Source organism: Echiichthys vipera (assembly GCF_963691815.1).
Source record: "Echiichthys vipera genome assembly, chromosome: 19".
Lineage (NCBI taxonomy): Eukaryota > Metazoa > Chordata > Actinopteri > Perciformes > Trachinidae > Echiichthys > Echiichthys vipera.
The window spans coordinates 21,887,673-21,914,924 of record NC_139844.1 but is presented as its reverse complement, the minus strand read 5'-3'; the positions used below and the strand labels follow the sequence as shown (position 1 = coordinate 21,914,924).

Below are 27,252 nucleotides of genomic sequence, written 5' to 3'. Positions count from 1 at the left end.
TTTAAAAGCACAATGTCTGGTTGTGTGTGCATGTTAGTGCATGTGGCTGTTTTCAGTATTTCAAGTAGAGCACCTTTAAAACAACCAGTGCTCTCCCCCTCTTTGTAGTAAAACATGACACACGTAGAGAACATTCCCCATGACCTGAGCTAGGTAAATTAAAAAAAATACAAATATGCAATTACTTAATTATAATTAATTCTAAAAGGTGTTTATCAAATCCGAACACCCACCACGCATGAGAAAGCGAAAGCTGAAATATGCTAAATATAAAGACCAGCGGCGTTTCTGCACAACTGTATTTGTTCCAAGTTACAGCTCATGATGTTAAGCCATGTAGAAGTTGTGACAGGTGGCAAATCCAAAAGCTATCACAATCTGTTCTCAGTGTATATTTTCTGTCTTTACAGTGGAATCAATGACAAAACAGGAATCACTCAATCCTTTCAGACACCGAGCGATCGATTCTCTGGCGTTTAAAGGTCTTCCTCCGCCAATGACGCAACAGACATATGAGACGAGTGTTGTAGTGTTGTGTTGTATTCATCTGCCCAGCCTGCCACCTGTAGATACTGTAGATATCAGTATCAACAGTATCTTTATCAAATAAAGAAGGATGGTGGTTTAAGAGAAATGCTTCACAGTAATCTACTCTTCTTGCTCCTCGTTCACAGGTGGTTATCAACTACTCCATAGTGAAGGGCCTCAAGTACAACCAGGCCACCCCGACCTTCCACCAGTGGCGGGACGCCAGGCAAGTCTATGGCCTTAACTTCGCCAGCAAGGAGGAGGCCACCACCTTCTCCAACGCCATGCTCTTCGCCCTCAACGTCCTCAGCGCTCAGGACGGAGGTGTGTTTCCTCTCAGTGTATTACACATTAACATTTTGTACGCAAGTGAACGCATGGAATGATGCTTTCAGGAGCCTGTCATGGATAACTTGCTTATTTTAGGAAAAACACACACGCACACGCACACACACACACACACACACACATGCACGTGCCTGACCTTCAGCTTCCCGTCTAAAGCATCAGATTGTATTTATGGGCTGAACTGAGGTGAACACGGCTTTTGGAAAGTTCATGTCAGCAGATGAAATGCTCATTTTAGGGGCAGGTGCACTGGCTGTATCATGATAATATTAATAATAATTCATGTTCCTCCAGAGATGGCACACACTTAGTGTATTGTTGATGCAGTAGTTTATAAATCCAACCAGATATCAATAATGCAATAGAAATTCAGAGTGCAGCACGAAGCCATTCATGGACTCATGTGCCACACATCTGCTCTCACTCTGTAGCTGACAGTTTCCTAACTCCCTCTGCCATGTGGGGCAGCATCAGTTTTTTAGTGTGTCATCACCAAATAGATGTCGTACAATCACAAGAGTGTCAAAGCAATAACCTTTATTCTCAGGCCACAAATACAAATACAAATACAGAAAAATCCAGAGAAAATGTATCAAAAAACTGAAACGATTAAAAAAAGAACTACAATTGTGAACTGCGTTTCCCATGTTGCATCACAACCATGATGAGTAACTAAAAGCTTAGCGTCACAGTAGCAGTAGTGATGGTGGTGTTGGTAGTAGGCCAATAGAAACTGTCAAATATCATCTGATTAGTAATTTGATTCAGGATTGATTGATTGAATGATTGATTGCTTGATTGGTTGATTGATTGATTGATTGATTGATTGATTGGTTGATTGATTGATTGATTGATTAACTGACTGATTTTAGAGCTGCATTGATCAGCCAAGTAGTCTCTAAATCACTGGAGAGAAAGATAATCTGCAACTACTTTGATAATCGATTAACTGTTAAAGAAACACCAATGTCAGTGTCATGCCAAATGGCAGGAAATGCTGTTTTCAGCCTCTCAAATATGGAGATTTCCGACTTTTTATCTGTTTCATATCAAATTAAACTGGATATCTTTGTATTCTGGACTGTCATTAGCAGACCCAGTAGATTGATTGATAAATGTGATCCTGTAAATGAATGACAAAAGGCCTTCAATGTGCTTTTCTTCAACTGTGATCTCCATGTAAGATAAATAAGACTCTAAAGACCTTGCAAGTAATAGAACTAAGCCGTTCATTTGGACACCTATAGTCCCCTCTGCTGGGCACTTTGGAAAATAAATCATGACACAGCATCCTCAGGATATAACAACAGAAGGCAGATGCCGAACCGACCGCATCTAATTCGTCCTTTAATCCTTTTTAGACACCAGACAAAAAACTCCACCAAAAACAGGTGTGATTAATAACATTAATAATAGCTGTGTTGCTGACTCATAGGTATGACTTCCTGGAACACATGGTAAATGGACTTGTACTTGTATAGCGCCTTTCTAGTCTTCTGACTACTCAAGGCACGTTCACATCACTTGTCACATTCACCCATTCACACAGACATTCACACAGATGACGGTGGACATCTACATACCATCTAATGTAACCATTCACACCACATTCACACACCCATGCGCAGCACGGGGAGTAATTTGGGGTTCAGTGTCTTGCGAACCGAGGGGATCAAACCGCCGATCTCTCGAATGGAGGACGACCCACTCTATCTCTGAGCCACAGCCGCCCCTCACATCAGTTACATCAGTAACAAAGCATCGTTAGTGTGATTAGTGCCACCTGTGTTTCTTGCTCCAAGTCAAAAAGTGTGAGGGGGGAAGTCTATTTAAAGACTTTACACATATAAGAGAGCCGATCTCGTCCTCTTGATCCCTGTGTGTGCATGAGTGTGTGCATACGTGTGTAAGGGAAAAACAAGACAAATATCAACTGTGGAGCGGTAGAGTGAGAGACGGAGTGAGCAGCTTGCCAGTGGTTTCTCGAGCCGCAGCGGTGCGTCTCCCTCTGCAGTCCCCTCCAGCCTCTTAATTAGAATGAGTCACTGAGAAGACGTCCCCTGGGTCCCGTGCTAGAGAGCGGATCTTTTCATCTGCCTAATAACACGGGGACGGGGAACAAAGAGGCTCGAGTGACAGCAGCCAAACACGAGTGCACGAACGCACCAGAGGAGGACACACACACACACACACACACTCGACAGATAGAGAGGCCGATAACCTTCATGCTATGATACAGCAGCGACTCCAGCTGCATAAAGGGATACGATCTATGTGTAGTTCAGATACCTCATTTCAGCACTTCTGTGTGCTCAAAGTGATTTTATAAGACACATTCACACCTTATAAAGCAAAGACAGGGATGATGTGTGATTTTTTTTCCTCTACTTAAAAACAGGTGTGCCTGCCCCCCCTAGTGGTAAGAGGGGCAGGCTTTTGTCCTCACTTATCGTTCTCATGAATTGAATTGAATTGAATTGTCTTTATTGTCATTGTAACAGTACAATGAAATTTACACTACAATCCCTTAAAGTGCAGAAAATAATTTAACATTAAAAGCATCAAAAAGACTAGACTAGACCTTTAAAAGACATATTTAAAATGACAATCTTACACACCGAAACGCACACACACACACACGCACACACACGCACACACACACACACACGCACACACGCACACACGCACACGCGCACACACACACACACACACACACACACACGCACACCATAGCAGCTTAAGGAGACAAAACCAAAAAACAGTAGATTGCAGAGACCCTGAGCATCATGTACCATCATAGGTAAAGGTATTTGCGGTGTTACGCACTGTCACTAACAGGGTAATATTATTTCTAGATATTTTCATTCTTTGTCTTTTGTTTTTTTCCTTCTTTCTCTCTTCCTTTACATGTTTGAAATAAACTTAACTGTAGTTTTCCCAGTTGTCATGGAGACTTAAAGAGTCTGTATTTATATAAGTACTAAAGGACTTTTCCAGCTTAGACATTTAGATTGAAGTTCAGTCTTGACCTTTGAAAAAGTAGCAGACAAAAGTCCATACTGAATTACTGAGAAGGAGAGTCTTCTTAAATTGCATCTTAAGCACTTATTATTATTATTATAACTCTGTGTTTCACAAAGTCTGAAGAGCTTTACCTTTGACTGCCAGGTCACATACCAGGTGCAGTAAACACTGACATTTTAAGATGAAAGCCTGTTGGGTGATCTGTACGCACTTGGCTCATTCTGAAGCAGAAATGCATGTGTATCAGCTCGCTGTATTATTTGTGTTTAAGCGGCATTAGGCTGCACGGCCTACAGACAAACCTGACCTTTTGAAACATTAACCAGAGACTCTCGCTGCGCTGCTGCTGCGCTGTTACTGCGCTGCTGCTGCGCTGCTGCTGCGCTGCTGCTGCTGCCTGGGGGTGTGGGTTACGAGAAGATGACAGGTGATACTGTGGCTGGGTGGAGGAGGGAAGGCGGGAGAAAAGGTAGGCAGGTGAGGAGAGAGACATAGAGAGGGAGGTGATGGAGGGGGAGGAAGGGCAGCTGAAGGCCAGGGGAAGATGGTGAGCGGGGAGTGGGTCTGTCAGTGCCTCTGTGTCTGCTTCAGCCGGTTCCTCTTCTTCAGCATGTCATGTAGGTACTAAAGCTCTGCATGGCGATTCTTGTTTCAAGTTTGTGTGTGTGTTTATTAAAGGTTGTGGTGTTTCTATAAGTGTGTGAATCATTGTTGCCGTCAGACATTTGGCCAAGGACAAATAATATAATCAACCTGCTGTTGTCTGTCCTGTATTACAGTGCTCTGCCTTAGTAAAGGAAAACCTTTTGTTACGTTTCTGTGGTAAAAGTAAATGTTTAAACAAACTTGAGTCAAAGTAAGAAATGGCTCTTTTTGAGGTTATTGAGCCACCGGAGTAGAAAGAACATTGCTTCTTTCAAAAGGCTGAGAGGCCTGAGTTCAGATATTATAGTATCTGAAAAAAGAAAAATGGAACTTACTAAATAAAGTGCACAAAATTCTTCTTTTATCCTGGTATCCTGGTTATTGATTTGTATATTTTCAGTAATTCAAATTCGTATAAATGAGCAAATATGACCAGGGAACATAGGGATGACCCAACTTGAAGCAGCTAGCCTGGCTCTATGTGTGAAACATATAATTTGTGGCTTTACATGGAATTATTTGATGGACTATTGATCAGTGACTTGGACTTCTGTCATTACTGTGACGTTGCCATGCGGGGACATCACACTCCAAAACGACACATTAGGCCTTTTTTCATGCTGGATTCTTTAAGGGCTATACAAATGACACTGCACTTTAACTAGCCTGCGTTAAATGTCCTTTGAAACGTGTAACTAATGTTCTATGTTATAGAATTGTATTGTTTACTTCACCTCGTTTCACATGGGTAACTTGTAGCCCTGGGTTAAGTCCACTTTCAGGGGATAACCCTGTTCTGGAGAAGGGCCAGCAGGGTTAGTGTGTGTGTGTGTGTGTGTCTGCGTGCGTGCGTGCGTGCGTGCGTGCGCGCGTGCATGCACGTAGGCGTGAGTCAGGTCTTTTAACGTCCTGTGTTATTTTGGGGTTCCTGTTACTTGATCAATGGCGGCCATTAGCACCATCGGCAGAGTATGTGAGCAGTGGAGAGTATCGTCAGGGGGTATTGACCCTGAAAGGGGCCTGACTGTGTAGAGCCGTACAACTGTTACGTAGGGGACATATGTCATCAGGCAGATAGGGTCAGGGTCTTTGGAAGCAACCCAAATGGAGGACAATGTTGTTTTTGTTTTTCTTTGCACACAACGACAGCAAGTTTCCATTAGGGATTGATAGCAAACCGATCCTAAATCAACAAAATAAGACCTTACACTGCAAGGTTCCTCCTCTGTTCTCATAAATTTAAAAATACTTCATCCCCAAGAGGCCGCTGCCAAACCACAAATGTGAGAGTACAGCCTTAACCTTTCCTCTGAAGATGTCCTCAGGAGGAACAATGAAGATTAATATTGTCCCCCGAGGAGTTCAGCGATGAGAAAAGTTTCACTGAAAACTGATGAGTCACTCTGTTTGGAATTGTAATCCCTGAGTTGACGTCCTTTTGTCCCCGTCTTATCGTGTCCTCCATTAATTACGTTCCCTATCTGGCGCTCCATCTGCGGATCTCACTTACGGTGTTAAACGGATTACATCCAAGTGCCTTGTAGCTCAAATCACATCATAAGCAAGAGCGGGAGACGCGAGACGGAGTCACAAAACTTTGATATTGAGCCTCCCGCCCTTTTGATTTCTTGACATGTAACATTCTTTACATACATTTGAAGTCAGATCGCTCTTGTCTGTGATCTTTGACATTGAGAACATGTGTTACAGAAGCTATAGTGTGTGTGGTCAGTGACTTAAGCTACCGCAGACGACAGAATTTCCTCTGTTTCAAATTTAGCGTGGTCTGCTGGGAGAGAAGCAGCTCACACACACTCCAGACATCGCTCTGGTTTTACTTTTAAACACTCAACCCACCAGGAAGTAACATTTCATCACAGAGTAATACTCTCTGGCTGACTTTTGTCTGTCTGTGTGTGTGTGTGTGTGTGTGTGTGTGTGTGTGTGTGTGTGTGTGTGTGTGTGTGTGTGTGTGTGTGTGTGTGTGTGTGTGTGTGTGTGTGTGTGTGTGTGTGTGTGTGTGTGTGTGTGTGTGTGTGTGTGTGTGTGTGTGTGTGTGTGTGTGTGTGTGTGTGTGTGCGCGTGCGTGTGTCTGTGTGTGTGGTATATTGTTCTCAGACATCAAACAGAGCATCATGTATCCCTAACAGCTCATTGTGGGTAACAGGAGCAGTGTGACACCGGGGTCAAGCAGCTCTCTCTTATGTGAACACACACACGCCGTTTAATATCTTCTGCTCGCCTCAAACTGTACAAGTGGATTAATCAATTAATGTTAATTTACCTTGAGTGAGGGGATTAATATGCTTTTCATTGCACATTACAAACCAAAGAAGATATAATGACCTTCTGCTGTTTAATTCCCTATCATTTGGTGGTTAATTGTCTTGACTGGCACTAATTTCAATTTACACTACACTGCTCATGAGAGATTATTAAGGTCAACCTCACTTAATCTGAGCTTCTTCTTCTCTCTCTCTCTCTCTCTCTGTCTTTCTCTCTCTCTCTCTCTCTCTCTCTCTCTCTCTCTCTCTCTCTCTCTCTCTCTCTCTCTCTCTCTCTCTCTGCTTTCATTTGTGTTTTAGGTCCAGCTATCCAGCGCCATGTCCAGAATGGACCAACTTCAGACGAGATGGAAGTTCAGAGAGCAAGGTAACAATTCTTAACTGGAAACTTCAAAGGCTTCAAATCTGACATTAAACCTGTGTTAAGTGATTTCTGGACACAAGCTGTAAACACAAGCACACTGTTGCTAATTTACATGTCAAGCAGATACAGAGCAACAGAGCTGAAAATGACACTGAGTGGTAAGACTGAACCAAAGCAGTGACGTTCTGAGCTGTAAAACTAAAACAATGAGCTGAAAGAAGCTAAAATGCTCCATAGAGCTGATGGGAATTGCATTCGTGAACCCTCTTACATAACATCGTCATTTGAGCCACTGTTAACATAAAAATATTATCGCACTTTTAAATATGGGCAAACTAAACAACACAATGTTCAACATTAACATTGGTAGAAAAAAATGTCTGTAGTGATTATTTATTCAGCTAATGTGGTTTCGGACGACTGCATGGGTTTGATTCGATCAGATTTGATCCAACTATAAAACTATGTGATATTAGACAAATGCAGAAAATCCCTCCTAACAAGAAGCAGGCTGAGATCTCTTTAGACATAAGGGGAGCACAGGAGCACAGTGAGTCAAAAGAGTCTCAGCTCTTTATAGAGCTTCTCGCCGGTGCTTCCAAAATGTTAACCCGTGAGACTTGTTGTATTAGAGCGGACATGATGGCTCGTTCGGAACATTTAACTGAATTATCTCCAAACCAGTGGATGAACTTAGAGTGAACTCAGTCCAGGCGAGTGGTTAGGATTACGGTAGTGAGTGCGGCCCCACGTGCCTGACAACCTGTCACACAGAATGAGTATGAACTCCGGCGACCGCGATATGCAGACAGCTGTCCTTGATGACTTGAATTCCTATTCTCTTTCATCCCTGTCTGCCTCTGAGCACTAACTCCTGTGGGGAGCAGACAGCGATCTTTCAAAAAATATATATACAACACAAGATGTTCTTTTATCTGAATCATAGCGGCAGATTGAATAATCCTGAATAATGGATGAGCAGTACTGGAGATGCTTTCCATGACTTACTAAAAAGCCCTGCATTTCTTCCACTGTGGCTACGATTCCCCTCTCAGACTCCGACCTCAGACACAAACTCAGGCACAACTAGGTCTTTGTTGCCGTTTTTAAACCTATTCCAGCTCTGATTATCTCTTCATCCAAATGCCAAATGCCAGGGCTTGAGAGAACAAATATGATGAGAGTTGTGGCTCTCTCTGATCCCATGTCTGCTAAACAGAACCTCAGGCACAAAGGATTACGTCCGTGATTGTGGGGAGGGGAGATCGTGTGCTTATCCGTGTAGCATTGTGTGTGCACGTGCGTTTGCGTGTGTGTGTGTGTCAGGGGGCGCAAAATTAATTTGGCTGAGCCCTCTCCAGTGGTAACGGGGCGGTGTCGCTCAGCAGCTCTGCTCCCGCTGCGTGCACTGCTGTCACATCGCTAAGGTTGCTAGCTCAGCACTTCTCCCTTCCAACACACAGCTGGAAAATTCCACTTTCTCTCCATGAGCTGTCTCCTTTCTCTCTATCTCTCTCAAGTTGTGACATGCATACGCTTCTCACATCAAAGACAGAGATGTGAGGGAAGATGTGGAGGGATTGATGGGAGTTAGGACGAGGGTGGTTTGTAAGGTGGAGAGTGGAAATGAACGGAGAGGAAGGAGAGTGATGTGGCGCTGGACAGAGGAGGAGACGGGCGTTCATGTTGTAGGGGAAACTGTGTAGCAGTGCCAAAGAGTTATTTGAACTGTGCAGACGAGTAGATGACAAGTTGTGTAAAGTCTACAGGCTACACGGATCAAAGCTGTCTTCTCTTCTCGCCTTCTCACTGTGTGGACAAAATCTGCCACAGTTTAGATGGGCACAATGGTCTTTTAAGGCAGGAGGACTCTCCTCTGGCTGCTGCGCTCTTCCTGGATAGTGAAATGACAAAATCACAGATAAGACGTGACATTTTTGTATATGAAGTGACCGGCCGTGTCCCCTACCACGTCCCTTTAGGCAGATGATGGAGCAGCAGCAGCAGATGCAGGCACACATGGAGCGGGAGCGACGGTCGTCCAACTCAGGTACTCACATTAAAAAGCACACGTCACCTGAAGTATCCGTTACAATAAAATGTGTTTTCATCATTTAAACTTAAATATTCATACAGTTATAAGTGCAGGTATGTCCCCTCCGTCTCCAGGTTCTCCTTTCCAGGGCCACCCGGCTGTGCTCTCTGTGGCCCCCCCAGTAATACCTCCTCCGATGAACATGGGCGGCCCTCCTCCCCCTCCGCCGCCGCCGGGACCTCCACCGCCTTCAGCAGGGGCGCCCCCACCACCTCTCCCACCGCCACTTCCCATGGGCGGAGGGAGTCACGCGAACGAATCCCAAGCCCAGACGGGTCTCGCCGCTATGATCGCCGGAGCCAAACTGCGCCGCGTTCAAAGAGTGAGGCACCAGTTTAACTTTGTGACTTTGATGTCTCGATCCAACTACTTTAAATCAGGCAGGATGTAAGTGGATTATTTCTCCTCCCCCCTCTCTCCCCAGCCCCAAGACGAGAGCTCCTCAGGCGTCAAAAACGATGCCAACCGAACAAGTGGAGGAGGAAGCGTAGGACTGATGGAGGAGATGAACGCTCTGTTGGCGCGAAGGTCAGACCACTGAGTTGCCAAAAACCACAAAACCATTTTGCATCGACATCCTGCAATCCCAATAAGTGTAATCGGTCGCTAAAGCCTTGGATCAATGTGTGGTTTAGGATTCATTAGTGATTATTATCAGAACACTCTTTACAACTATTGACATTGGATGAAATGCCCCGTTCTCACTTGTGGCTTCTTCTTCCCCCCAGAAGGAAAGCAGCCTCAGAGCGGCCTGAAGACAGCCAAAATGTGAGTGAGAGGAAAGCCGTGTTGTCGTGTTGTGAATCCGCTGTTCACTCCGTGACTCACAAAGATAATTAGGATGAGGATTGAAGCCGGGATCACGGTCATGTCGGTGGCAATTGGATGAGCTTGATAATGATCAGTGTTCTTTTGATGTAAACGTATTTCCCTTGTGATGAAAGCGTCGAGGCAAAAACACTAATGATGACTCCAATGAGGAACAAACAGTGAAATTCAGCTGAAAGAAACGTGTACTATTCATAAATAACAGCGTCTACGTTGAGTATGAGGGTGACAGAGTGGGTAGTGATGCTTATTAATCCTTGTGTCTTCCCGTAGGATGACCCAAATTCTTCGTCACCCAACACCCGGGGTGGACAGAACGCCACAGGTGAGGGAAACTGTGTTACACAAAATGTGTGGTGTGTTTTCTGGGGTTTGGGGATCTCTTATAGACTCAAACGAAGTCAGGCGTATAAAAAAATAAACTGAATTTCTTTATAGTAACCTTTTGTTGCTGCTGTTTTTTTAATCAAAAGCCACATGGAGGAATTTGCTCTTGTAACACAAGAGGAGCACTTACTCAAAATGTTCATCTTCCAGTTTCAAAGGGAGTTAAAAGGAATAAAAACTCCATTAGCCGTACATTTAAAAAAAAAAGATAAGTCAACTTCGTCAACATTCCCTACTCCAGGTAGGGAATGAGTCCTTACCCCAAGTGAAGGAGTTCAAGTACCTCGGGATCATGTTCACGAGTGAGGGGACGATGGAGCGTGAGTTTGGCCGGAGAATCGGAGCAGCGGGGGCGGTGCTGCAGTCGCTCTACCGCAGCGTTGGGACGAAAAGAGAGCTGAGGAAGACAAAGCTCTCGATCTACTGGTCAATCTTCTTTCCTACCCTCACCTGTGGTCATGAAAGCTGGGTCAGGACCCAAAGAACAAGGTCGCGGGTACAAGCGGCCGAAATGTGTTTTCTCAGGAGGGGGGCTGGAGTCTCCCTTAGAGAGAGGGGGAGAAGTTCAGCATCCGTGAGGAACTCGGAGTAGAGCCGCTGCTCCTTAGCGTTGAAAGGAGCCAGTTGAGGTGGTTCGGGCATCTAGTAAGGATGAACCCTGGGCGCCTCCCTAGGGAGGTGTTCCAAGCACGTCCAGCTGGGAGGAGGCCTCGGGGAAGACCCAGGACCAGGTGGAGAGATTACATCCCCACACTGGCCTGGGAACGCCTCGAGATCCCCCAGTTAGAGCTGGTTAATGTGGCCCGGGAAAGGGAAGTTTGGGGTCCCCTGCTAAAGCTGCTGCCCCCACGACCCGACCCCGGATAAGTGGCTGAAGATGAGATGAGATGAGATTAGTCAACTGGCAACCTGACAGGAGTAACTTACTATGATATACAGTAGAACATATTTATAATTGGTCAAATCAAATTACCATCACAAAAACATGTTGGCATAATTTACCTTTTTTCTTTCAATCATTTAAGAATTTCTGTATTTTAAAGAAGTAATACAGAATGTAATACAGTAATCCTTGATAATGCAGCTATAATCTAATGTAATCTGGGTTGATTATAGTTACTTATTGTTTGTATCTTATTATGCTATCCAAATACAAACAGTCTTTATGTACTATATGTCTGTGTACAGTGTTTATGTGTTCTGGGGCGTTGGCAGTACAGGACTACAGTTTCCTTAAAAATGAGATGCAGTCATCCCTGTGACAGCCTGATGGCCTCAAAGACTAAAGGCAATAGCAAACTGATACAGAGAAAGCATATGTACCATGTGGAAATGTGAGTAAGTCCCTCCTGTCCCTGTCTTCCAGATGGTGCAAAGAAGCCGTGGGACCGGGCTAACTCCGCAGACAGGTCAATGGTTTCAAGGTGAGAGGTGGAGGTGGAGGCAGCGCAGCTCTTTGGATGTGTTTGTGAGGCCCAACAACAGCAGTGAATGTGACAGAATGATTCCTTTTTGATAACGCAGGGTACGGCCCGCGGGGGGCGGCAGTGACACAGACTCGTTAGACCTCGATAGAATGAAACAGGTAAGAAAAGACTTCACACTCACCCAAAGTCAGAGCACATGGTCATCCAAAAATCACTTGTTTTCCAAAAGTTTAATTTTCTGTTTGCTGTAAACATTTGCTTCCCATGCAAATACATTTAAAACCACATATAAAGAAACGTGTGATGGACTATGAACCCTTTTTATTGATTATGTGTTTGTGCTTCATTAGGAAATCTTGGAAGAGGTGTTTCGTGAATTGCACAAAGTGAAGGATGAAATCATTGACGGTACGTTTGGTTTTCTCTTGAGACACTAACCAGTGGTCATCGATCAACATCCATGATTATTGTCTCCCTCCTGTTTTATGTTAATGAATATTTAATTGGAAATCTAACCAGCGGGATGATGGGAGCTGGGTAATTATGTGGAGTTTTGACCACTAGGTTGCACTACAGTCCTAGAAACCTGATCACAAGAGACATTGTATAATCAGATGTATGAACTCAGATAAAAATGTGAATAATACATTGGGTTGTTAGTCAATATTATTGTACCTGATTAGTTAAAATGTGTTTAACAACTCTATTTTACAAGAAAGTTTATTACGTTTATGTGTCCTCAAAGCAATTTCAGTCAAAAGCAACTGGACTTGGTTATTTGTCTAGGAAGACGTTTCACCTCTCATCCAAGAGGCTTCATCAGTTCATGTACGCATCTGACCAGGACCAGGACCAGGACCAGGACCAGGGCCAGGACCAGGACCAGGCTGGGACTGGACCAGGACCAGGACCAGGCTGGGACTGGTCCAACTAACTGGTGTGAGATCCAGGTATTTCACCTCTCACAAGGCCGATGACGTCACTGGAACCCTTTGTGCTCCAAGTGCCAACGACCGTCGTTAGAGTTACAGTCGTTGGTGGGAAGTTGGTTTCGACTTCGTTAGTGCTCCATTGAGTCTGAACGAGAGTCGTTGGGGTCACACGGGAGCACAAAGGGTTTCAGTGACATCATCTGCCTTGTGAGAGGTTAAATACCTGGATCTCACACCAGTTAGTTGGACCAGTCCCAGCCTGGTCCTGGTCCTGGTCCTGGTCCAGTCCCAGCCTGGTCCTGGTCTTGGTCCTGGTCCAGTCCCAGCCTGGTCAGATGCGTACATGAACTGATGAAGCCTCTTGGATGAGAGGTGAAACGTCTTCCTAGACAAATAACCAAGTCCAGTTGCTTTTGACTGAAATTGCTTTGAGGTTAACGACGACCTGGACGAATGAGAACATTCACAGGCCTATTACGTTTATGATTATTACATTTATTACATACATGTATCCCATTGTGACCAAATAACTCTGACAAAAAATGAAAAAATAATTCTGAAAATGGACTAAATATTACATTACACTAACTGTAACACATATGATTATACAATATAATGACAAAAACTAAAAACATGTACCATATTTTAAGAGATGGTGTGATTATAATGAGGTAACACACGTAGATAGTGTTGGGCCTGGACTCAAATGCAGTCAGGGTACGATAAATGCCGGCTTTATTCCTTGGCAATGCTGCGGTGATGGCTGGAAGTACACAAACAGATGATATACTCACAAGACTGGGGAAGACAAGGGCTATACATACATGAGGGAGGGTGACACTGGTGGACACAATCAGGTAATCAGGGAACACAGCAGACCGCTGACACAGGAGGAAGGGCTTTGTGTTATAAGGGTTGTTAACGGTGTACCATCGACCTAACGTCCATGTGTTTTCTCTCTTTTTGCCCACAGCCATTAGACATGAACTCAGTCGAATTAGCACGACATAATCTTTCAGAGCCCCCCCCGACATGAACCACCTTTTTGAACCATTGCCCCTGCAGCAGCTGCTGCGGCCCTGAGGAGGAGGAGGAGGAGGAGGAGGATTAGAAGTCAGGAACAGAGGCCCAAACTGTGACATCTACTCACCCTATCCAGCTGTGGCGTTGACGCAACACGACAACGTCGCCGTAGCACCTCAGACATGTCTGTGTACCATTTGGTTTGTTGTGTCGGGACGTGAACGGGGGCGCACTCTCGCACTGATTCCTCTGATTTCCTCACACTTTGTGTCCGTTTGTTAGCCCGGTTCACCCCTCTGCCCCCCCCCCCCCCGCCCGAAGGAAAATGGATAAAATTCATATGGTTTTATTTGTTTTGCATTTTTCACAAGATTGTTTTCAACTTTTTACTATTATTATGATTATTGTTACTATCGTTTTCACTATTATTGCTATCATTTTTATCATTGTCAATGTAACGTTGATGGGAGTAGTAGTGGTGTAGTGAGTACAATGGAAACGATGAGGAAATGAGAATATGATAGTAATGATAATGTCGATGATTCCAATTGCACATCATTTTACGTCAGCCTTTTGTATTTTATATCGTTTGTTTTCATCTGTTATTGTTTTAGATACAGTTACGAGGACACCCCACACACACACACACACACACACACACACGCACACACACACACACACACACACACACACACACACAAAAAAAAGTCCTCATCATCTAACCCGGAACATTTTTTAAAGGTTTTTTATCCTTTTTCGCCGACACAGCTGTGTGTGACGATCCACGGCCGTAAAAAAAAGAAAACACAGGCTCTGACCTGAAACAGAGGGTGGGATAAACTTCTTTGGATATCGCGATCTTATAAACAAAACAAAAAAAATAATAATACACCAGAGTATTTGTGATCATGTTGTTAATAAAATGTTTATTGGCTGCAAGGATATGGTGAAGTATTGTTCATTTTATTCTCTCCTTTTATGACAAAGTGCTTCCTGGTTTGACAAAAAAAAGAAACACACTACGTTTCAAATGAATTCTAATAAAACTGTGAACGATGTCTTGGATAAATGAAGCCGTCTCTCTCCTTTTGTGCTTGTTTGGGTGCTATTTTGATGCCTGTCTGGTGATTTTGGGCCTTTTTTTTTGCTCCAAACCAAAGCGTGCTTATTGAATAGGTGCTGTAAATTACAGCCGGTGCAGCACGGAGAGGCGTGAGACATCTGAGCTGTCTCCGTGCACCCTTATTGTGTCGTTTAAGTGTTGCACACAATGACTGCTGTTACCGTAGAGCAAGGGTGTCAAAGTCAAGGCCCGGGGGCCGGATCTGGACCTCGAATGAATTATCTTGGCCCCCGGGATGATATTTGATTAGGAACATGTTTTATTTTTGAAGGACATTTTCTTTTTTGCTGTTTGCCTGTTGAGAAATGTTTTCACTTGAAATCACTGACAGAGCCATAAGAAAATACTGGATTATTCATTTAATTATGAAATAAAAATACGGTACACTGTGTTAGGTCTTGGTTCAACAGGTTATATACATCATTTTAATATGTTTTAATAAACTTTGAACCAGTCCGGCCCTCGGCTTGTAGCAAATTTGTTTTTTTGGCCCTCTGATGTATTTGACTTTGACATCCCTGCCGTAGAGTGTCCTGCAAATAGATTTGCTACATTCAAAAGAGAAACCCGGATAATCCATTCATGTAGCACGCTTCTTTCATGTGTTGGTATATGTATTTATTTCTTTATTTATTGAATGTTTGTTATAAAAATGTCATTCATAATAACACAAATGTACAGATTCATCCACAACCACAGAGTGTTGTGTGCCCTTTAGGTCTACGGTGAAAAAAGCAGCCTGTCATTATCAGGTTCATACTTTGTACTTTGGGTTTCTACTAGAAGATGTTCACATGCTTTATCGTTCAGAAAACACATTATTTGTATCAATCTGTAACCGGTGGATTGCTTACTCCAGGTAGGGAATGAGTCCTTACCCCAAGTGAAGGAGTTCAAGTACCTCGGGATCATGTTCACGAGTGAGGGGACGATCACACATGAAAAGCTGCTTCAGCAGTTTTTGCAGTTGTCACGTTTGCGTAAAAGAAACCAAAAGGTATTTTCTGCAGTTTATCTGGACCAGTGCATTTTCTCCGGATCGTTTGTTCACTGACTGTAACCTGCAGCATTTTACTCAATCTGCCAGTGGGAAGACCCAGGACTAGGTGGAGAGATTAGATCTCCACACTGGCCTGGGAACGCCTCAGGATCCCCCGGTTAGAGCTGGTTAATGTGGCCCGGGAAAGGGAAGTTTGGGGTCCGCTGCTGGAGCTGCTGCCCCTGCGACCAAACCCCGGATAAGAGGTTGAAGAGGAGATGAGATGAGACGCCAGTTGTTGCATGTATAGGCTACAAAGCAGTGGAAATTATAGGCTACTTAGCAATTTTTTAAATCAGTTAAAGTGAGAACTAATCTTCATCTTCCGACCTTCATTTCTCAAACTGTTGTAGGCTAAAGCTTGAGGTCCCCTTTCATCCTATTCAAGTTAAATAAGCAACTTTCATTAAATAATTTGGGGATCTGTTCATTTGGGATGGACATTTACTGTTTGGGGCCAATTTTTCAAAGGAGATATTTGCACATACAGCTGTCTCAGGTGCAGGTGCGTTGGAAAATCTTTCACTTGAGTCTTGAGAAACGGTCAATTAGATCGTTTTAATGACTTGATCATTATTATAATTGTGCATTTTACAGTTCAAATCTTTAGAAATGTTTTTTCTGAGGTCAAACTGACCCTGCAGTAATAGATGCTGCTGTCCTTGATAATGGAAATGACTTTCATTCCAGATATTATAAATAACACAAGATAGTACTTACAAATGAATGTAGTTACTTTAAAACACAAATAAATATCCCTCCATTTAGGTCAATTACTATTTTTTTCCGTATATTTCTGAAGTCTTGTTACACTATACTGCCATACAAAGCCTAAGTGCAGTTACTACAGAAAAAATTAAGCAAAAATAAATGGCTTTAGAGTGGGTTTACTCTCCCAACAAATTCATATTTGGCACATTGATGATGGATTACCGTGTACTAGTTAACCATTTAATATATTTAATCCAAATCAATCCTAGCCTCCATACTTTCAGGCCCTAGCTTGTGCAGAAATCATGTTATTAGTGATTTTGTTGCTGTATTTAGGCTTTGCAGGGTAGTATAGGTATATAAAACACATAAAAACTAAAGTAACATCTTTGATTATAATCATGGTTTGGATGTTTAAATTGCTGGGGTCGAATTGACCTCAAGGATAAATAGTATTAGTAAAATGTACAACATCTAATTTACTGAATTTTCAATTATTGAATTTTAAAAATATATGTTATCGCTGGGTTTCCTGAAGTCTCGCGATATTTCGTTACTGGAGAGCATAGTGGCGACGAGAAGTGGCGTGGGACGGAGTGAAGAGAGTTGTTATCGGAGAAGAGGGAGAAGAGACGGAGGCAGAGCCGGGGGGTGTGTGCGTGTGTTTGAGGTCCAAAACAGGAGCACAACACGGCGTGAATGAGAGCAGCAAGCTGGCGGACTTCAATATGGCATCCGGAGATACTCTGTACATCCAGGCAGACGGCTCGGAGATGCCGGCCGAGATCGTGGAGCTCCACGAGATAGAAGTGGAGACGATACCGGTGGAGACGATCGAGACCACGGTGGTCGGCGAGGATGACGACGACGACGATGAAGACGACGAAGACGACGACGGGCAGCCCATGATCGCTCTGCAGCCGCTCATCACGGACGACCCCAACTCGATCCACCACCACCATCACCACCACCACCACCACCAGGAGGTGATCCTGGTCCAGACCCGGGAAGAGGTGGTCGGTGGGGATGACTCCGACATGCACACGGACGGCGGGAGCGGGTTCGAGGACCAGATCCTCATCCCGGTGCCGGCCCCCGGAGTGGAGGACGAGTACATCGAACAGACTCTGGTGACTGTGGCCGGGAAGAGCTCAGTGGGTCGGATGAAACGGGGAGGCGGCACCGGGGGGAAGAAAGCGGGCAAAAAGAGCTATTTAAGCGGTTCGGAGGCCGGGGGAAGAAAATGGGAACAGAAGCAGGTGCAGATAAAGACACTGGAGGGGGAATTCTCTGTTACAATGTGGGCATCGGGTGAGTAAACGTTAGCCCAGCCGTGTCTGTTGCATGAGGCCTCGTTGCCTGGGCGTTGTCCTGCTGCACCAGACTAGTTCCTGGAGTGGTACGACGCGACGGCGTGAAAAGCGACAAACAACGCAGGTTTCCGAGGCCAAACCTCACGGAATCCTATCGAAATGTTTTTGTTTTGAAGGGAGGCCATGTTTTTAGGTGTTGCTGGGCGCCGCCATATTCCCCGAGACTAGTAAGTATGGCGGCGGCCTCGAAAAAATGGCGATAGTCGCAGCCGGGCAGAGATGGCGGCGGTGCTAGGGGGGGAGATAGAGACAGCTGCGTTTTGATATCTGCGGGGCCGCAAAACTGTGGCGCACACACGGCTCAAATGCAGCTGTTGTGTCGCCGGAGGGTCGTGTACAAGTCTGTGGAAGTTCAACATGCGTGAAATTGTGAGTAAGGTACTGTTTAGCCCCTAAATAGTTTAGCATTTAGCTCTGGTTGCTGTTGGTGGTGGTTCTCCTCCACACAGCTTTTCAGGCGTAATACTGCCCCCTGTGTGCAGAAGGACGGTACTGCATGCATGTTCTTTATTTATTTTTATTAATATAAACATTACTTTACTCATGATCCTGAGTTAAATATAATACCAAACATATTTTTTCTAAATGTAGAAATAATAATAACATCAATTAAAATGTATTAAGGCAGTTAAACACACACAATGGATGAAGAATAACAAACAAATGGGGTCTGCTAGATTAAGGAAGTACATTTGAAATGCTTAAATAATCTAAAAAATGTTGCCAGTTAATTATTTTTATTGAGTTTGAAGTTTTCCATTAAGGGTCAAATATGATTTAAAATCTGAATCCTTTAAAATATATATATAAGAGGGGGTAATTTGTTAAGCCAAATACTCATAATATATTATTTTGGTAAGATTATGATCACAATAATTATGCAAGTTTCATCTGCCGATTGTTGGAATTGTTAAAAAGTAACGATAAATCCATCTTTTATTAGTATTACATTTTCTTACAAGCCCTCTACAAAGGCTTCTTCTGTAAACGAAACCCAATGAAGGTGTGAAATGTGATATTGACAGGTGTTAAACCGTTAAAGCTGAAAAGGGGCTGAAATCAAGAGCTGATATTTCTGAGATCGCTCATTTTATTTCACAGACAGGTGAAAAAAAACCTGCCAGACTGAAAATCTATCTGCTAAATTTTGTTAGTGAGAGGACACAGCAGCTATTGAGCTATTTTAAGCAAGACAGGACAAGGTATCTCTATTTATATACGCATTTCATACCAAGGCAACTCAATGTGCTTTACATAAAGACAAAACATTTTTTAGAAACAAAAGACACAGTTAAAAGCAGGAGCAAAGAAGAATTTTAGTGCATTAAAATAGAATTAAAAGCAAAAGTAGCATTAAATAGTTTGTCTTGTAATTTTTTATTCGCACATCTTACTTGAAGGCCTTTGCTTTTATGCCTGTACTATATATTTATTGCTTTTTTGTATATATTGCTCTATTTTTTACTGTGCTACGGACCTTCCATTGTGTCAAGTCGTCATTGTAATAACTTACATGGCAAATTGTAAATTGTTTACATAATGAGTGAAAACCTCCAAATCATAAGCAGTAGGGAGTGAGTGAATAGTCAGTAGAAAAAGGTAATGTTTCTTTTAATGCCATGTCTACAATAACGGGACTCCGGATATAACTTCAGGGCCAAGGCAGCTGCCGATATCTTCGCCCTCCCTCGGATTTGTTGCTAGGGTAACACCTATATGTTATCGGTTCAGTCTCTGTAATGTGTTCCTAGGTGACCATAAAGACATCGACCATGAGTCGGTGGTGGAGGAGCAGATCGTCGGGGAGAACTCCCCTCCGGACTACTCGGAGTACATGACGGGGAAGAAGCTGCCCCCTGGTGGTATCCCGGGAATCGACCTCTCAGACCCCAAACAGCTGGCCGAGTTTGCCAGGTGAGCGTGTGTGCCAGGGGTCCCTTCAATCCCTCTTCTTGAATGTGAACACGATTCCTGAGAAAAATTCAGAATAATATGCAAAAGAAATATATAAAAGAAGAAATACAATAATCTAAAATACTTACTTGATCCCGAGCTGGGGAACTGCAGGAGATTGCTTGCTTTACTGAAGGTCGACCACCAAGTGTATTAAACATGACCCTCTACACCTCCTCAGGTCTTGAGAGCTACCGTCCTGCGTGTTTTGGGTTTCTCCTTACTCTAACACACCTGAGTCTTATGATAATCAAAGCCTTGATAAGCTCCAGCAGCTCGATAACGAGCGCATCATTAGGCTCAGGTGTGTTGGAGCATGGAGAAACCTAACACACGCAGGACTGTAGCGCTCCAGGAGCAGCACTGGAAGCTCCTGCTCTACACAATCATTGGATATTTTGGTTAGCTTCAGTCTGTCAGGCAAAAAAAAGTTAATTTTTTGTTTATTTTGTCAGGTAACTTTGTATTTTTGTACGTAGTTTTGCTTCTTGACATAGCTTCTCACATGTCAGCCAAATGGAAACAGGTGTATTTATGGTGGGACCCATGAATGTTCATAGTGAGTGGACGTTATGTTATTATTTACCATAATAACGCGACAGAATCCTGTCACTGTGTGTTTCACAGGGGTGAAACGTCAAGAGAGGCTGCGAGGACAGCCTATTACTCATGCTGGTTATTGATTAACTAAAACAAATCCACATTAAGTCCAGACTAGTAGATAACGTGAGCGCTTGTGCATAACAGATAATTTGTTTGTTTTTGTTTGCTTAAATTCCCACCCCATGTCTTTTTTTCCCCAATCAGGATGAAGCCCAGGAAAGTCAAAGAGGACGATGCTCCCCGTACGATAGCGTGTCCTCATAAAGTGAGTAATGATGTTGTTTGCAAATGAACCTCGTCGCTACTTTGCTAAAACAGAGTTCATAGTTCCTGATTAAATAGCCTTACATTGTTGCTTTCTCGCTAATTGAACATTTCTGTAAAGGTTATTTAAAAGTGAAGGAAGCACTCCAGCGTATTGATTTTCATGTACTTACAAGAACAATCAGGCCTCGTCTGAACTCCAGCTAATGCAAAGACTTATTCGCTGTATGAGCAGTCTGTCAGTTGGACACTGTTAACGGTACACTTTTCCGTTTTGTTTTGTTTGTTCTGCTTGTCTGTGCTGTTTGTCAACTCTGTGCTGCACTGTCTTTTTGACCCCAGGGCTGCACAAAGATGTTCAGGGATAACTCGGCCATGAGAAAGCACCTGCACACCCACGGACCACGCGTGCACGTCTGCGCCGAGTGCGGCAAGGCGTTCGTCGAGAGCTCCAAACTCAAGCGTCACCAACTCGTTCACACGGGGGAGAAACCCTTCCAGGTCAGCATCCGGACTTACTTAACACTCGCCCTCACACACACAGATACGTGTGCACTATTTGTACATGTTAAACACAAAAGCCCGTCACAGTTTTAAGTCAAATTGTAGCTCAGGAAAATGGGGTATTAGTTATTGCTTGCTCATGGGCTTCAAAATCACCCACCAGGGAAACTTTGGTCACCCATCACACTGACAGATCATCTTTACTCTCCGTAAATGTTTTGTCTTGGCGTTGACATATAAATCAGACTTTTTTTAATTGAGACAGATTTATCATCAGACGTCTTAGTTATTTTCAGTTCCTTGATTTTCAGGTAGAAAAAAGAAGACGGGTCATTGTTGACCGACTACACCTGTGGTCAACAGAGTTTACAGTAACAGCTGTAGCTAGTTAACTACCTAATGAAGCCAACGCTAGCTTCATGAGTTGATTGTAAATGTTTTGTTTCCATCTGTTTCAAAACTCATCTCATCTTCAGTCACTTATCCGGGGTCGGGTCACAGGGGCAGCAGCTCTAGCAGGGGACCCCAAACTTCCCTTTCCCAGGCCACATTAACCAGCTCTAACTGGGGGATCCTGAGGCGTTCCCAGGCCAGTGTGGAGATATAATCTCTCCACCTAAATGAAAATATGTCTTTGATGGCTACATTAAATATCGTCCTCGGAGACCAAAGCTGGAGAAAGTCAGCATCTTCAACTAATGGAAAAAGAGAAACAGAACTTCTGTCCTAACAAAACCCTGTTTGGCTGCTTTAGTCTTATGGTTTGTTTGTATTAGCAAACAGTAGGTTTTCCCTTTATAATGTTACAAGAGAAACGGCTTTAGGATGAGCTCCAACCATTGTCTTTGGAAAACAACATAGGCTGGTCTGCGAGAGGCTAAACCTCCTCAAATCCAATAAGGAGCAGAGCTGCTAACGGCAGCATCAAGCAACAACCTCCACACAGTCGCGAAACACTACGTGGTAGATTTGCTAGTTTTTAATTATTTTTAGAAAACATAAACTCCAACTACTGTATAGTAGTTAGTAGGGCTGCAGCGAAAGTACTGGTTTCATATTATCACCAAACGGGGTAAACATTTATAGTATTGAAAGTAGATTTAGTTTATTTCCAAAAGGGAGATTTTTACACACTTTCATTTAAAATGGTTTTAATTATAACAAAGTTTGTTCAACAACAAAAGCGAACATTAATTTAAGGGTCATGTAATGCACCATAACCATGAATGGCCCAAAAAGATAATCTAAGCGAAATGCAGTGCTCGAACGACGGCCTCATGCACGCCACTTCAGTGGTGTGGAAATCCAAATCTAGACTGTTGCTAAACTGTGATTGGACGAGCGCTATTTGGGGGAGAGATGCAAGGAGCAGCCCATTAAGCCCAGAAATGTGATGTTTTGTACTCTCAACACGAAGACTGACTCCCCTCCTCCTCTTGTTTCTTTAGTGTACCTTCGAAGGCTGCGGGAAAAGGTTTTCTCTGGACTTCAACCTGCGCACGCACGTGCGGATCCACACCGGCGACCGGCCCTACGTCTGCCCTTTCGACGGCTGCAACAAGAAGTTCGCGCAGTCGACCAACCTAAAGTCCCACATCCTCACACACGCCAAAGCCAAAAACAACCAATGAGAGCCCGTCCGCCGGCGTCCAGCCACCCGGGTGAAAAGAGCACCCCAGCGGCACACCTGAAAACCTCGTTTGAGGACGGGATGAAAAGCTTGAGACTTATCGATTTATATGAAACAAATCTGAACACTGAAATTCAGCTAGTTTTCCTGCGTCCCCTTTCTTCTGCTGTCATATTGGATGAGGAACACAGTGACTATTCCCCAAACGCCCCCGGCCAACGCGGCCCCCTTTTCCTCCCCCCTCCGGTGGCGCTCACAGCTGCCAGAAGATGGAACTCACGGACAAACATCAGAGACTTATTTTTACCAGAGTGTGGAGAGGAGCAGCGGTCTATCGGTGTTTTTCTTTTTGTTTTCTCACATAGCTCTTATTTTCCTGTGTGCATATTGTACACTCGTCTCAGGCTATGTTCGCTAAAATTGTGACTTATTTTTCTTTTTCCTCCAGCATTATGAGATCCAACCCACGATAGAAAAAAAGGCCCCGGCCTTGTGTGAACCGTTTCACGTGTGTGAGAAGTTTAAGAACAGCTGTATGTTTGCATTTCCATACCCTCTTTGGTTGTATTTTTCTCTAACCACAAAATAACCGTGTATACTTGTATCGTATGGCTGTATTGAAATTACGTAGACATAGATAGAGGTGTGATTTAAAGTGTTAACCAATTAAACTTTTAGTCATGAGTTGCTTTATATTTTCTATGGACTGTCTTTCCACAGATGAATGAGTAATATAATCATACTCAGAGCGTGTCTCCGTTAAAAGTACCCGGAACGTACATTGAATTGACTGCAAGACCATCACTTTCTTTGTTAGAATGTAATGTACAGACTGCAACCATTAACTTCCTTTGTTGATATTTACACCCATGTATCTCAACTGCCCACAATAAAATGACTCATTCCAACTCTGTTGAAAAGAAACAAATGCATAAGTGTATCTTTATGATTGATAAGTGTTTGTTGTCCATCTCAGACGTATCCCCTCTTATATTCAGTCTCTACGGCAAGGGTGTCAAACTGATCCAGTAAAGGGCTGTTGTGGCTGCAGGTTTTCATTCCAACCAAGCAAGAACACACCCGACTCGACTTACCCAATCACCTGAACTGTCTTCACACAGTTGACTTGTTGGACCAGGTGTGTTTTTGATTGGTTGGAATGAAAACCTGCAGCCACACGGCCCTTTACTGGATCAGTTTGACACCCTTGCTCTAAGGTAACCAAACATTCATTCATCTTCAACCTCTTGTCCCTGTGGGGGCGTGGGGGGCTGGAGCCGATCCCAGCTGACATCGGGCGTGAGGCGGGGTCCACCCTGGACAGGATGCCAGTCTATCACAGGACACATAGAGACGAACAGAGACAGACACCATTCACACCTACGTGGACTGGGGGGGGAACCCGGAGAAAACCCACACAGACACGGGGAGAACATGCAAACTCCACACGGAAGGGCCACAGCCGGTATGCAAACCTGTATGGTATAAATATATGAATAAAAATAAAGTACATAGTACATACCTAAGGGAAGGCATTATCACTTTCTATCAGTCAGTATAACAGCTCAAGTAGGTTTCAGATAAATCAAACATATTCTTGCCAAATGTTTTTGCACATGTTTCCCCTTTTTAATACAATATTAAGTATATTTAGAAGTTTTACGTTGCGCAAAAACGGTTGAAGCTGCAGTACTGCACCTCTCGTCATATATGGTACATACCATGGGCTTTAGGAAATTATGATGGACATTTTTTTCTATATTTATAAAGAAGACCGTCAATTAATCGAGGAAACATTGTTCAGATTAACCAGTAATGAAAGTTAGCGTTATTCACAACCCTCATAGTATTACTGCCAGCTGTCTCCTGAAGCATACTGTGGTGTTTTTTCTTTTTCATAACATTTCAGAGTAGTAACGTGTCGTGTGAAGATTAAAACCTGCACTGGGACGGACGCATGCATCCAACTACATGCAACTACGTCCTTTCTTTTTGTGTCATTTGAATTTTGTCCTTTTCACCCACACGTGTGGGGTGGGGTGGGGTGGGGGGGGGGGGGTACCTAAAGTAACGTGCATACGTACAGTTATGAGATACTTGTACTTTATTTGAGTATATTATTATTTTATACTTCTACTCCACTGTATTTCAAAGGGAAATACATTTATCTGACAGCTAATGTTACTGGTTAGCTTGCAGATTACATTTTTACATAGCAAAAGATCTGGTTATCAAGTATCCGTGGTTACAGATTAATATATAATATAAAGCAGTCAGCTATAACATTCATTTAAGTACCGCTGACAAAAATGCATCAGTTATAATGATCCCATAATAGTAGTAGTAGTATCACACTGGCTTCATTTTAAATACGTCCTCAAACTTATTCACTTTTACTCAACGTATGCATTTTTACTCACTTGTAATGGATTGTTTGTATAATTTGGCGTTGCCACCTTTACTTAAGCTGAGACGTTGTTTGTACCTGCACCGGTCAGTTATGAGAAAACAATCCAAATACACATTTACTGTATGTGTGTGTTCACTTTACTGCACTTTACCTATTTGTGTCTGTAGATTTCACCTAAATCCACCACAGTTAGGTGGATAATCTCATCTCATCTCATCTTCAGCCTCTTATCCAGGGTCGGGTCGCGGGGGCAGCAGCTTTAGCAGGGGACCCCAAACTTCCCTTTCCCGGGCCACATTAACCAGCTCTAACTGGGGGATCCTGAGGCGTTCCCAGGCCAGTGTGGAGATCTAATCTCTCCACCTGGTCCTGGGTCTTCCCCGAGGCCTCATTTGAATAATTAAACATACTATTTCATAAAACTAGTGATACAAAAAGGTCCAAATATGAGTACTCAGCTGGTGTTTAGCTTCATGGAGATATCCATCAGGTAGCACTGTTGTGCCTGGCTGCTTTAAAGGCAGAGATCTCCACTTTCAGCAGCACTTACAAACGGCACGCTTTTATTCCCATTCATATTCTCAAGGTTTTTACACACAGGTTTGTTCATATATCATTCACAGCCTGATTTATTTAACATTTTACTTCTAAAAACATGGTTAAAATTGATTTTCTTTATGGCTGTTGACAGTATTTTTCCTCTGTAAAAACCTTTGACTCTAATTTGTCAAATGAAAAATGAAACCAGAATTTTAAACGCGTCTTTCTCCTTCTGTTATGGAAATGGATGCAAATGGTCACGTGTTTAGTAAGATAACGCCTCATACGCATCATTACACATACAATTTCAGATAACTTGTAACAGAAAAAATATTGTCTTAATGTAAATAATCAACCGAGAGAGTTTCATGAAGATGATGATTCATTCATCTTCAACCGCTTGTCCCTATCGGGGTCGCGGGGGGTGGGCTGGAGCCGATCCCAGCTGACATTGGGCGTGAGGCGGGGTACACCCTGGACAGGACGCCAGTCTATCACAGGGCACATAGAGACGAACAGAGACAGACAACCATTCACACCTACGGGTGATTTTAGAGTCAACAATGAACCTAACACCTGCATGTCTTTTGGGTTCCCATGATGCACCTTTGTTGTTCTTCATGCTTCTTTGTTTTTCACAAGACTGCAAATATTAACAGTCATATCACACGGTGCCTATGTTCCCCGGCCTGCACCCATAGGCCCGTTCAATAATCCATCACAACAGATAATGGAATATATAAACATAGCACAACGGTGTGCTGTGGAAACCGACCAGCAGCAAAAAAACATGCAATATCACAACGTTCTCCGGCTAAACTGTTTTTTGTCATTGCGATCAATCTAATATACAGTTTCTATAACAATCAATCGATTCATATGATGTATGAAAAGTGAGAAAATAGTCAAAATGTCTGCTGTGTGTGAAAGACTGACACGCACGGATGTTTCGCTTCAGAACATCAACTAACTTTTGACTTCAGCCTCGTGTCTGGATCGACACTTCCTTGCTTTTTGCTTTCACGTGCTTCACGCGTAACGTAGCATCTCGTAATAATCACAGTCTCTTAAAGGTCCCTGTTTAGCAACATACAGCAAACCCCGTGTATCACAGTGTGACCATGTTATTAGAAGAAGAAGAAGAAGAATTACTTTATTTATCCCGCAACGGGGAAATTGAATTTTTTTACTCTTATTATTAATCATGTTACACACA

General features: G+C 43.4%; 2 protein-coding genes across 5 annotated transcripts in view; both read left to right on the top strand.

The window, feature by feature from the left end:
* The window catches only part of evlb (Enah/Vasp-like b), a gene marked incomplete at its 5' end in the record, with an annotated part of 49,171 nt that extends 35,228 nt beyond the window's left edge, over positions 1–13,943 (top strand). For 2 of the 3 annotated variants that reach the window (XM_083933691.1, XM_083933689.1), the window contains 11 exons: positions 675–852; positions 7,131–7,197; positions 9,177–9,244; positions 9,364–9,611; positions 9,714–9,817; positions 10,018–10,057; positions 10,391–10,442; positions 11,871–11,928; positions 12,029–12,089; positions 12,282–12,339; positions 13,837–13,943. In XM_083933691.1, the coding sequence (XP_083789817.1) occupies positions 675–852; positions 7,131–7,197; positions 9,177–9,244; positions 9,364–9,611; positions 9,714–9,817; positions 10,018–10,057; positions 10,391–10,442; positions 11,871–11,928; positions 12,029–12,089; positions 12,282–12,339; positions 13,837–13,874 (972 nt within the window). In that variant the 3' untranslated portion in view covers positions 13,875–13,943. The remainder of the gene's footprint in view (positions 1–674; positions 853–7,130; positions 7,198–9,176; positions 9,245–9,363; positions 9,612–9,713; positions 9,818–10,017; positions 10,058–10,390; positions 10,443–11,870; positions 11,929–12,028; positions 12,090–12,281; positions 12,340–13,836) is intronic. The other variant, XM_083933690.1, reaches the window with a different exon arrangement.
* Positions 13,944–17,343: 3,400 nt separating this feature from the next.
* yy1b (YY1 transcription factor b) lies at positions 17,344–23,986 on the top strand. Of its 2 annotated transcripts, none has more exons than XM_083933481.1 (5): positions 17,344–18,070; positions 19,884–20,046; positions 20,893–20,953; positions 21,295–21,453; positions 22,905–23,986. In XM_083933481.1, the coding sequence occupies exons 1-5, from the start codon at positions 17,488–17,490 to the stop codon at positions 23,085–23,087; spliced, it is 1,149 nt and encodes a 382-aa protein (XP_083789607.1). In that variant the 5' UTR covers positions 17,344–17,487; the 3' UTR covers positions 23,088–23,986. The 2 variants fall into 2 exon arrangements, with proteins under 2 accessions (XP_083789607.1, XP_083789606.1); XM_083933480.1 differs by having other exon boundaries at positions 17,356–18,070; positions 19,896–20,046.
* The last annotated feature ends 3,266 nt before the right edge of the window (positions 23,987–27,252 follow it).

Excerpts from the sequence above, each read along its gene's own strand:
- yy1b (XM_083933481.1), top strand. The coding sequence starts at position 17,488 with ATGGCATCCGGAGATACTCTGTACATCCAGGCAGACGGCTCGGAGATG. Across the intron at positions 18,071-19,883 it reads TGTTACAATGTGGGCATCGG|GTGACCATAAAGACATCGAC; the intron begins GTGAGTAAACGT and ends ATGTGTTCCTAG. Across the intron at positions 20,047-20,892 it reads CAGCTGGCCGAGTTTGCCAG|GATGAAGCCCAGGAAAGTCA; the intron begins GTGAGCGTGTGT and ends TTCCCCAATCAG.